The sequence below is a fragment of the Plecotus auritus genome (genome assembly GCF_963455305.1).
Source record: "Plecotus auritus genome assembly, chromosome: 3".
NCBI lineage: Eukaryota > Metazoa > Chordata > Mammalia > Chiroptera > Vespertilionidae > Plecotus > Plecotus auritus.
Window position 1 is genome coordinate 91006082 of NC_137772.1, and position 12069 is coordinate 91018150.

At 40.8% G+C, this 12069-nt stretch overlaps 1 protein-coding gene across 1 annotated transcript in view; it reads left to right on the plus strand.

Moving 5' to 3' along the window:
* GTF2F2 (general transcription factor IIF subunit 2) overlaps positions 1 to 12069 on the plus strand; it is a 166374-nt gene that overhangs the window by 8224 nt on the left and 146081 nt on the right. Inside the window, exons 2-3 of the mRNA XM_080658624.1 lie at positions 6486 to 6559; positions 11311 to 11329. Coding sequence (XP_080514750.1) covers positions 6486 to 6559; positions 11311 to 11329 — 93 coding nt within the window. The remainder of the gene's footprint in view (positions 1 to 6485; positions 6560 to 11310; positions 11330 to 12069) is intronic.

Sequence of the window (12069 nt, forward strand, 5' to 3'; positions counted from 1 at the left end):
GTGGCATGAAAGAAAGTCTTTTTTGCACTGAATTGTGACTGGCAATGAAAAGTGGGTTTATTTTGAGAATCCCAAATGCACAAAATCATGGGTTGATCCAGGTCAACCATTATCATCCACTGCAAGGCCAAATCACTTTGGAAAGAAGACAATGCTCTGTGTTTGGTGGAATCAGGAAGGTGTGGTGTATTATGAGCTCCTAAAACCAGGTGAAATCGTTAATACTGATCGCTACCGACAACAAATAATCAATTTGAACCACACTTTGATCGTGAAACGACCAGAATGTTCCAGAAGACACAGCAAGTAATTTTGCTTCATGATGACACACAATCACACACTTCAAAACCAGTTAAAGACACGTTAAAAGATCTTGCCTGGGAAGTATTAACCCACCCGCTGTATTCACCAGGCCTTTGCTCCTTCAGATTACCGCTTATTCTGATTGATGGCACATGCACTTTCTGAGCAGCACTTCAAAAGGTACGAAGAAGTGGAAAATTGGATCTCTGAATGGTTTGCCTCAAAACAAGAAAAGTTCTATTGGGACAGTATCCACAAATTACCTGAAAGATGGGGAAATGTGTAGCTAGCGATGGACATTACTTTGAATAAAGCACTTTTGATGTTTCTCTTGGAATTATCATATTTTCTTTGATTACAAAATTCGCATTATTAACTGGTACACCTGGTACTGTTATTGAGGAAGTCTTAGGGCATGTCTATTATAAAAACCCCTTGGCCGTGATGCTGTCACAGCGGAACAACAAAGACTGGTCACTAGGAGGCTGCGTATGCGGCAAGGCGTGTGGGTGGGCCGGGTCTTGACTCTGGGTGGGTCTGGGCGCGGTGGGTCTGGGTCTCGCGCGATAGCATGTGCTGCGCCTCTAGTCTAAATATAAGGCTCATTTGAACTAATAACTTGGAATATGATGAAGAAAAGACACCATCTTTCCCCTAATACCTTTATTAGGGAATAGAGCTTGTAATTGATTGGTAGGGTTGCTGCTTTCTGCAGAAGATAGTTTTCTCTTTTCATTAGAGTAATTGACATGAAGGTTCCCTGGAAATCAAAGGTTAATTAAAAATCAAAGACAAACCAAGAAGCAAATTCTAACGTTAGGCAGTATTTCAAGATAGAGGCCATAGGTAATAATTTACGTAGCCCAAGAATTCAAGGTTTTATTTGATATTGTAACAGTATTTGTACAGATCAATTTTAGATCTTGTATTTAGTTCTGACAGGCAATGTGTACATCTCTTCTTTGACTAACCAGTACCCACTTATTGTCACATTTTTTTCTGGGGATTTTTGAGAAGGAGGACTGTTCTTCAGGAGCTACTTCAGCCGTCTTGCTATGCAAGGGGAAGGCTGTCAAAGAAGGGAGTCTACATGGGGGAGAGAAGAAGTAAGAGATGGTGAAAGAGTCCTGGTGGCATCTTTTGAGCCCTTAATCAAGCCACCTTAAAGCTATTCTGGAGTCATCAGTTACCTGGTCAATAAATCCTCTATATGTTTTAATGAATTTTCTTCTCACCCATAATTAAAGGAGACCAAATAGGTAGATACAGTTATCATAAATTTGTCTTAGTCCTCTAAGCTTGTATGAATACGTGGAGTGCAGTATAGTTAAATTTTTAAGGTGTGCAATCTTCAAAACCACCTTTCCCTTGGATCTTTTACATATTCTTCTTTAGTGGTATAGGTAAGAGGACACAAGACCAATCTGGAGTCAATTTTTGATACTAGCTAACTGTGTTATTTCAACACTCTGAGTTTCATTTTTCTTAATCTATAGAATGAGGAGAATGATAGTGGAATTTGTGGGGTGATTGAAGGGTAAATTGGGATAATGGATGTAAAATGTCTAGCATGGTATCTGACACTGTTGACTTCCTTCCCCCTTCCTCCTTTACAATCTTTCAGCATATTGTGTGGCACATAGTAGTTGTTTAATAAATTTTATTATAAAGAATGCATATGTAATTAAACAAATGAGCGTCTCCTTTTGACCCTTTTATTCCTGAATTTTTGCTGTATACAAAGCACTGCAATTTGTTGGACTAATAGTCAAGTGGTTCTTTTTGCAAATGAAATCTTGCTAAATAGGGTCTCCCCCCCTCCCCCCCTTTAGCTTTAGAAGCTCTCTCTGATTCCTTTATACATTCATGTTCATATTATCATTCTAGGACTTTTGTGGGAAATAGTCATGATACTTGACACTCATTGAGTACATGCTTTGTGTAAGGGCATGGTGCTTCATGCTTTATATATAACTAGAGTTCTTCTTGTTTGGGGGTGTCCCTCAGCCCAGCCTGCACACTCTCACAATCTGGGACTGCTGGCTCCTAAGTGCTCTTCTGCCTGCCAGTCTGATCACCCCCTAACCCAGCCGTGGGCAAACTACGGCCCGTGGGCCAGATCCGGCCCGTTCGGCTGTTCTATCCGGCCCGCGGAGCCGAAAGAGCAGAGGGTTCTCTTGCTCTCCCCTCCGCTCCTTTACTTTGAATTTCTATTAGTTCATACAAACACTCCATCCATGCTTTTGTTCCGGCCCTCCAGTCCAGTTTAAGAACCCATTGTGGCCCTCGAGTCAAAAAGTTTGCCCACCCCTGCCCTAACCGCTCCCCTACTGGCCTGATCAACGCCTAACTGCTCCCCTGCCGGCCCGATCGCCCCCAACTGCCCTTGCCTGCCAGCCCAGTGGCCCACAACTGCCCTCCCCTGCCGGCCCGGTGGCCCACAACTGCCCTCCCCTGCTGGCCCGGTGGCCCACAACTGCCCTCCCCTGCCGACTTGGTCGCCCACAACTGCCCTCCCCTGTTGGCTATCTTGTGGCGGCCATGTTGTGGTGGTCATCTTGTGATGATGTGAGGGCGAGACACCACCTAGGCTTTTATTAGTATAGATATCTCACCCTTCACAATAAGATAACTGTAAAGGTATTAAATGATTCCAAAGTTCAAACTAGTTCTTAGAAGAAATGAGATAAGGTACACAGTAGGGCCTCAACATATATTTCCTTTTCTCAGTTTTTTTTTTTATTTAACGAAAAATGATTTTAAATATAGTAATATTACATGCAATAAACCTTAATATCTCAAGAAAAGTGATTTTAAATATAATATTACATGCAGTAAACACCAATTATTCAAGAAAAAGGACCTTACATATAGTATTACATACAATAAACATTAATATTTCAAGAATAAAAGGATTTTAAGTATAATAATATTAAACTGTACTAACATAGTATGATATCTCAATAGTTGTAGGAAATATTAAAAATCTGCAAATAACAGGATTAATTCTATTATATTCTAGTATATATTTTTTCCCCTCTGGCTCTATTTTTGTTCATCAGTTTCTGTTGTTCATGATATTCCACAAATGAGTGAGATCATATGATATTTATCTTTCTCCGACTGGGTTATTTCTCTTAGCATGATGCTTTTAAACTCTATTTTGTTGGATATTAGTATTGCTACTCCAGCTTTTTATTTTATTTTCCATTTGCATGGAAATTTTTTTCCATCCCTTCACTTTCATCCTGTGTGTGTCTTTTGTTTTGAGGTGGGTCTCTTGTAGACAGCATATAGTTGGGTCATGTTTTTATATCCATTCAGCTACCCTATACCTTTTGATTGGAGCATTTAATCCATTTACATTTAAGATTATTGAGAGGTACTTATTTATAGCCATTTTAGTTCTGTATGGCTAGGTTTCTCTCTCTCTTTCTTCTTCTCAGCAATCCCTTACAGCAGTCCCTTTAGCATTTCTTATAATGCTGGCTTGGTGGTGATGAACTCCTTTAGCCTTTTTTTTTTGGCCTGGGAAGCTCTTATTTGATGGTCTGTTTTGAATGATAGCCTTGCTGGATATAGTAATGTTGGTCTTAGATCCTTGCTTTCCATTACCTTGAGTACTTCATGCTATTGCCTTCTGGCAATATAAGAAATGCTAAAATAACTAAAATGGCTATAAATAAGTACCTCTCAAAGTAGTTATGTTAATGTTAGCTATTATGTTTAATAATTTCCTTTATTTCAACAGATCCTTCATATTAGTCAGAGTTACAGTTTTATACATGATAAAACTTAACTTTTGAAATTATCTTAAACTCAGTGGTGTCCTAAATATCATGTCAGAGTGTTATCCTTCTTTGAGAAGTCTTTTCTGGTAGCCTTTCTTATCTCCAAACTTCAACTTAGTTGGGACATGAGTTAATACTTAATTCTTGTGAAGTTCTTTGATCTGTGTTAGTTTTGTGTCACCAACTTGATTGACTTCAAGTTCTTTGAGAAATAAAATCATTTCTTATATACCTTAATATCCTTATAGTGCAAAACATATAATGAGAGCTTGATATTAATGATTATTACAGGCAGAAAGTAAAATAGAAGCAGCGTATCATCCTATCTAATAAAGAGGGAATATGCAAATTGACCATAACCCCATGACAAAGATGGTGGTGCCCACAGCCAATAAGGAGGGAATATGCAAATTGACTAACTGAGACAAAGATGGAGCAGAGACACAAACCTGCAGGGGGGCCTGGCACCCAGCAGCCCCAAGCCCAGCGGCAGCAGCGGTGTTGGGGCCACAGCGGATACACAAACCTGTAGGAAACCTGTGGAAAGGGAGATAAACTGTCATAACTTTATCTCCCTTTCCACAAGATGAGAAAACTGACCCTAATTTATTTAGTGATATGGCCCACACCTTTCTACAAGCACAGGGTATGTTATGACCACTCCCAGGAAGGTCTGGTCAGAATACTGTCTCCAGGGAATAACGCTACTGTGGCAAATCATCTAAGAGAAGAAACAAGCTTTTGTTGGGTTTATCTGAAGGTCAGAGAACATGACACCCCAACATATGCTGTGTTTTTATATTGACGATCTTGAGCTGCAGATGCTTGAAAAACAGCAAATGCAAGGAGAGGCTTTCACTGAAGTCTCCTGATCTGCCTAAAATGGGACCCTCCCCCTACCCCCAAAGGAGCTTAAATGTCATAGGTCCCCTCGATGGGAAAAGTGTCATCAACCAGCGAAGACTGACTCCTGTTACAGGACAGGAGACTAGAAGTTGACATCGCACCCAAACTTTGTTACAAATTATCTCCCCCACCCCCATTCATCTTTCCTAAAAATCATTTACTCTCCTCTAAGAGGCCTACATTCCCGTCCCCTTTCCCTAGGAAGAAGGTATTAAATCTGGATTCTAAGCCACCTTGGGGGAGTTATTCATTTTTCCCTGGCATTTCCCACATATACACGAGGTACACATGTTAATGAACTTTTGTTTTTCTCTTGGTAATCTGTCTTTCATTACAAGGGCCTCCGCTAAGAACTCAGAAGGGTAGAGGAAAACTATTTTTCCTCCTCCATAATTGTATCTCAGGAAATCAAGTCCCGGGCTGAACAGTGAGGTTGGCTCAAGTGCCAAGCAGTCCCAGCTGAGGGGACGGAAGCTTCTAGGGGGAAATCAATAATACCGGCATCAAAGTAGGACAGAGGGCACACGCATGGTTGCTGGTGGGAGTTTAAAGTGGTTCAACATTTTTGAAGGATGATTTGGCAAAATCGATAGAAATGTTCAAGGTACATCCAAGAGTCTTCTTCTAGGAATATCATCTGATGAGATAAAGCATAAGCCCTGCTCAGAACCCAGGATGCTACTGCAGGCTCCCCTTCCACGATAGGAAAACCTGCTAACAACCTGCATTTTTAGGACAAGGTGGCATCTATCTACACTAATAAAAGGGTAATATGCTAATTAGACTGAACATCTTTCAGGTGACCTTCTGGACAAAGCCATGGTGATGGGGCTGAGGCAGAGGCAGTTAGAGGCGATCAGGCAGGCAGGGGAGAGCAGTTAGGAGGATCAGGCCAGCAGGGGAGAGCAGTTAGGGGGATCAGGCTGGCAGGCAGGTGAGTGGTTAGGAGCCAGCAGTCCCAAGGGGTCCCAGATTGGAGAGGGTACAGGCCGGGCTGAGGGACTCCCCCACCCCTGTGCACAAATTTTGTGCACCGGGCCTCTAGTTTTATGTCTATAAAGATTTGTTAGTAGCACGGAAGGACTTGGAGAGTATCGTGCTAAGTGAAATAAGTCCGAGAAAGACAAGTATCACATGATCGCACTCATATATGGAATCTAAGTAACAAAATAAACTGATGAACGGAGTAGATCCAGAAAACATGGAAGCATGGAATAGAGTGTAGAATTTCAGAGGGAAGGTGGGTGAGGGTGGGTGGGTAGGAGGTAATCAACCAAAGACCTTGAATACATATATGCATAACCCATGGACACATAATAGGAGCTAAAGGCCTGGGTGAGGTGGAGTGGGGTGGGCAGGCTGGAGGAGGTCAGTGGGGGAGAAAAGAGGATATATGTAATACTTTCAACAGGAAAGAATTATTTAAAAAAAAAAGACTTATTAGTGTCCAAAACATAGTCTAATTAGTATTTTACTTTGTTTTAGGTTCCTAAATATTTGTCACAGCAGTGGGCTAAAGCCCCTGGAAGAGGTGAAGTCGGGAAACTGCGAATTGCCAAGTAAGTTGTTTATATATTTTTGATATTTTAAAAAGCTGTCTAAAAAATTTTCGTAAGTGCTTTTAAATGGAATTACAGTCCTAGCTGGTTTTGCTAAGTGGATAGAGCATCGACCTGTGGATTGAAGGGTGCTGGGTTTGATTCCAGTCAAGGGCACATGACGAGGTTGTGAGCTTGATCCCCAGTAGGGGGCTTGCAGGAGGCAGCCGATCAATGATTCTCTTGCATCATTGATGTTTCTATCTCTCTATTACTCTCCCTCCCTCTTTGAAATCAATAAAAATATATTTTAAAAATTTGTCATTCTTTAGAATTTGGTTTGAAATTTATAAAAAAAAAAATGGGATTTCAGTCCTTTTCAGAATTTTACCTGGAAAATGAGAAGTAATGAGCATGTCAAAGTTAGAGATGGTTAGATACCCTGTAGGGAGCCATGTGTGCACACGTGTACATACACAAAGACACTTGCACTGCCCCCATACTGACAGGTGTAAATATAAAGTCAAATCTATTGGGAAAACTTATTGGCAGTAAAGCAGCAGAGTATGTAGTTCCCTCATCTCTCCATCCTTTCCACATCCTGTGAGGAGTTGTACTTTTTATTTATTTATTTTTTTACTTGTATTTATTAGTGGTCTGCTGCACAAATTTGTGCACATTGAAAGGAAATTAATTAGAAGAAATATTATAATACCACTGTTTGCCCTTTCTCTATAATAGAAGTGTCAGCCAAATTCACGATCGACAATGAAAGATCGAAACACGCGTGCGATTGGTGGCAGCAAGAGCTTTATATGTATTGCTCATGCGCTAGTCAACTTAGCCTTTTGTAGATATAGAATAAACTTGCTTAATTAGACCTACTTTCTGATTTAGCTAAACTTTTTCCAGCCCAGTGAAGCACCCCAACTTCTCTTTCAGGTAATTGTCAGCAACACAGCAGTAAATATCAACATGAAGCAGTGTAGATCATGCAAGGAAAACAAAGGGTAAAATATTTAACTGCAGCAGTGTTTGACTATATTTTGTGCAATGAGAAAACCTGAAGTCATTTTCAAGGTCCACCATTTCTTCTTTTCAGTTGGGTCAAGTTTCTAAGCTTTCTAAATCTCTGTTTTCCAGCTAATGAAAAGAAAATAGGATTCCACTAAGTCTCCTATCTACTTACTCCAGGACTTCTGTGAGGATCAAATGAGATGAGGCATGGGAAAACGCTTCACAGACATTTGGTTACAGTGTGAAATGTTTGCACTTGGCTATAAAGCAAGTTGTGTTCCTGGGCTGAAGAAACTGCAAGGAGGCTAGTCACTAGGGAGAGAAAGCTGGGTGTTGTTATGTGATGTCATTACCTGGACACACACTTAGTATATTAGCCTTTTATATATATATAGAGATTTTTTTTTACCATGAATACTGCATTTCTGAAACCTCTGTATAAAGAAAATACCTGCTTGAGGAATGTAAAATTTTTTTTTGGTATGAGGAGGAGGGGGCTGTTATGAGAAATAGAGAAAAATGAACCAAGGTTCTGGGAAAGCTAGGCAAACCCTAAGTACTATTTTGATTACTAAAGTAAAATATTAAAGATAGCATGGTAAATAAGTAATAATGGGTGTGCTGCAGATTTTCTTTATCAATCATTGCTTGATAGAAAAGTCCTAGCTGGTTTTGCACAGTGGTTAGAGCAGGGGTCCTCAAACTACGGCCCGCGGGCCACATGCGGCCCACCGAGGACATTTATCCAGCCGGCCGGGTGCCGCTGCCTGTCCTGCTTAGCAGCCCCGGGCCCACAGTGCACATAGGAATTTGTTCATAGTTTTTTTTTAAAACTGTAGTCCGGCCCTCCAACGGTCTGAGGGACAGTGAACTGGCCCCCTGTTTAAAAAGTTTGAGGACCCCTGGGTTAGAGTGTCAGCCCATGGACTGAAGGGTTGTGGGTTTGATTCTGGTCAAGGTCACATACCTTGATTGCAGTCTCCATCTCTGATGCCAGTCAGTGCACATGTGGGAGGCAACCAATGGATATGTCTCTCTCACTTTGATGTTTCTTTCTCTCTTGTCTCTCCCCCCTCCCTTCAACTCTCTTTAAAAAAATCTAAGGGAAAAAATATCCTTGGGCGAGAATTAACAATAGGAACAAAAAAGAAATGAAAAGAATATTCCTAGCTCTTTTTCTCTCTTAGTTTAAAGCAGATGGTTTACATAGTTGCATCTAATATATTAACAAGTGTGTGCCCTTAATATTAACAAGTATGTGTGTGTGTGGGTGTGTGTGTCTGTGTTCTTTCATGTAGTACCAGTTTGATTGTATCAGCTGGTGTTATTGACCCCTCTATGGGTCACCCAAAGCCCCATACAGATAGAATATTTTGTGTGTGTTTTTCTCTCTCTTTCTAGGGTACATGACCAGTACCTCTATTCCTTGTTTTTCTCATTCCAGTCTTTCAATTAAGATCCTCAGTAGAGGTGACTTGAAATGCTGTATTCAAATCAGTTTCCTCAATGGTAGTTGAAGAAAAAGTAAACCACCAGAATTTCTTAAGAGAATCTTGTGGCTGAAGAGGGGTTCCTGCCTGTTGGCCCGGGGTTTGCAGCAGGAGCACCCACTCATCTTGGTCAGCCGAGCAGCGCTCCCACTGTGGTAGCGCACTGACCACCGGGGGCAGTTCCTGCTTTGAGAGTCTGCCCCCTGGTGGTCAGTGCGCATCATAGTGACTGGTTGACTAGTCATTCTGGTCATTCCACTGTTCTGTCGCTGGGCGTTTATTATAGAGGATTTTAGTATAAACTTAAGGATCCCAGTTTTATTCAGTGGGCTATGGTTTGTTATCATCATCATTTATTCTGATGTTCAAATTGTCCAAAATTTAGCCAGTGGAAACTTTCTCTAGTAGGCTCCTGTGCGACCCTCCTTGCATTCTACCATAACCCATTTCAAGCTTTCATTACCTTTTACCTGGGTTTTTGCGTTAGCCTCAAGTCAATTCAGTAAACATTATGCAAGTACTGTACCTTCTGCATCTTTGCCTTTGCTTTGCCTACAGTGCCTCTCTTTTAAAGGTAGCTAAATTAAATGCCTCTAGAAACCAAGTTCTGGAGTGATAGGGAAGGGACTGTAGTGCCTGCTTATCTGTATTTACTGAGAGCTGAATTAGGGGTATATTGTTGCCAAACCTTTTAAATCTTTAAGAGAAGCTGGAAATTCATATTCGTATGTGAAATCTTAAAATTTTTTCACCTGTATTCTAGATACTTCTCCAACAAAAAGAAGATTGACATTGCATTTTAATATATTAAAGACTCTGAGAAGTCCTCCAGTAAAATCTGTCTTAAGATTCTGGACACCTTAGTCTGGCCTAAGAGGCTCTTTACTACCTGACTCCAGCCTACGCATTGATGTTTGGAAGAATGTATTAGATAACTTCTCATTTCTAGTGTTCAGATGGATTATTCTCTTAGCCTGGAATGCTCGCATGCTCTTGACCTCATCCCTCACTCAGTTCATCTGATCCTGGCACATTGTGGCTCTCTTAATTAAATGTTAATAGCTTTTATATCTTCTTCTGGCTGGAGACAGGGACATTATACTTAATATTTTGCATATAGTAAGAATTTAATACATGTTCTTTAAAATTAGGCTATTATGTAAAGTCTACATTGATTGAAGATTTGTAAAAAAGACATTTAAAAACATGTCATTCAAACACATAAATAGTCTGGAAGGATATTTATTGTACCAAGATGTTAACAGTGGAATTATGGCTATTTTAAAACTTATTTTGACTTGTCTGTATATTTATGTTTGGGGCTTTTTTCTTTTTAATATGTTTTTATTGATTTTTTAATAGAAAGAGAGGGAGAGAGAGAAACATCGATGAGAGAGAAACATCATCAGTTGGCTGCCTCATGCATGCCCCCTATTGGGGATCAAAACTGGGCATGTGCCCTGACCTGGAATCGAATCTCTGACCTCTTTGTGCATGGCTTGATGCTCAACCACTGAGCCACACAGGCCAGGCCATAGATTGTTTTTATAGTGTAGAAAATTGCTTGTAATTTTAAAATATTGTTAAATTTGATTTTGATCTTTAAGATTTTGTTAGGTAAGTGAAACATCTTCAGCTTGATAAAATAAATAGTAATAACATATATCTGTATTAAACATATATTCACATGCTGCTGAATGCTAAAAAATGCTCAGAAATAAAGATAATAATTGTAATCAGATCATTATTTGGATAACTTATTATTAGGGCAGATTGTTATAGTATGAAGTGATACAAATTTTTAACAAAATACTCATATGGAGTTAATGAGACTTGTTTTTCTTATAGAATTACAGATAGGATAGTTGAAGAGAGCCATGGGTAAATATTAAGCTCTGTAAATATAATAGTTCAGTGGTTGGCAAATTGCGGCTTGCGAGCCACATGCGGCTCGCGAGCCACCGTTTGCCGTTCTGTTGACTAATGAGTTTGCTGACCACTGACCTAGACTCTCGATTCCAGTAATTACAGGCTGTTGTTCCTTGTGATTAAGCCCCTATCCCAGTGGTCAGCAAACGCATTAGTCAACAGAGCGGCAAACCACGGCTCGTGAGCCGCATGTGGCTCGCGAGCCGCAGTTTGCCGACCACTGTAATAGTTTATGGAAATATGCAGTAGTGTTATTTCTTTAAATTTTCAGCATAAATTTGGAAGAAAAACATGAAATTTAAGTAATTAAAATTTTTTTCCTTTTCTCTCTTTAAGGAATCAAGGAAGGACTGAGGTAAGATTATTTCTGTTTAAACTTTATTTAAAACATGAGTTTATTTTACTATGCATTAGTAATAGCAAAGGGAGGGTGGTGTGTGTATTCTGGAAAACTCCACATCAAACTAGTAGCTAATGGTCAGGAACACATCTATATTAATAAAAGCCTAGGTGGCCCTCACGCACGACGTCGTCACAAGATGGCCGCCACAAGATGGCCACGCGCACAGCAGAGGTGGAGCCTGGAAGAGAAGGCAGGTCGTGGCAGGGGAGGGCAGTTGGGGGCAATCGGGCCATCAGGGGAGGGCAGTCGGGGGCGATCGGGCTGACATGGGAGGGCAATTGGGGGCAATTGGGCCAGCAGGGGAGCAGTTAGGTGTCAATCAGGCTGGCAGGGGAGTAGCTAGGGGGCGATCAGGCTGGCAGGCAGAAGCAGTTAGGGGCAATCAGGCAGGCAGGCAGGCAGGCGAGAGGTTAGGAGTTGTGAGAGGGATGTCCCAGATTGGAGAGGGTGCAGGCCAGGCTGAGGGACACTCCCTCCCCCCATGCATGAATTTTGTGCACCGGGCCACTAGTAGTAGTATAAATGCAACTCGTGTGTGAATGAATGGGCTCCTTTCTAGTTGTTCTTCCTTAGCATTTTTCTACTTTGACCTAAAATATTCCCTCTCTCAGTGTTTATGGAAGTTAGTATTACTTCATTAATATTTTAACATTATTTCAGTGTGGCAGAGGCATTTGATTTGGATCTTTGAG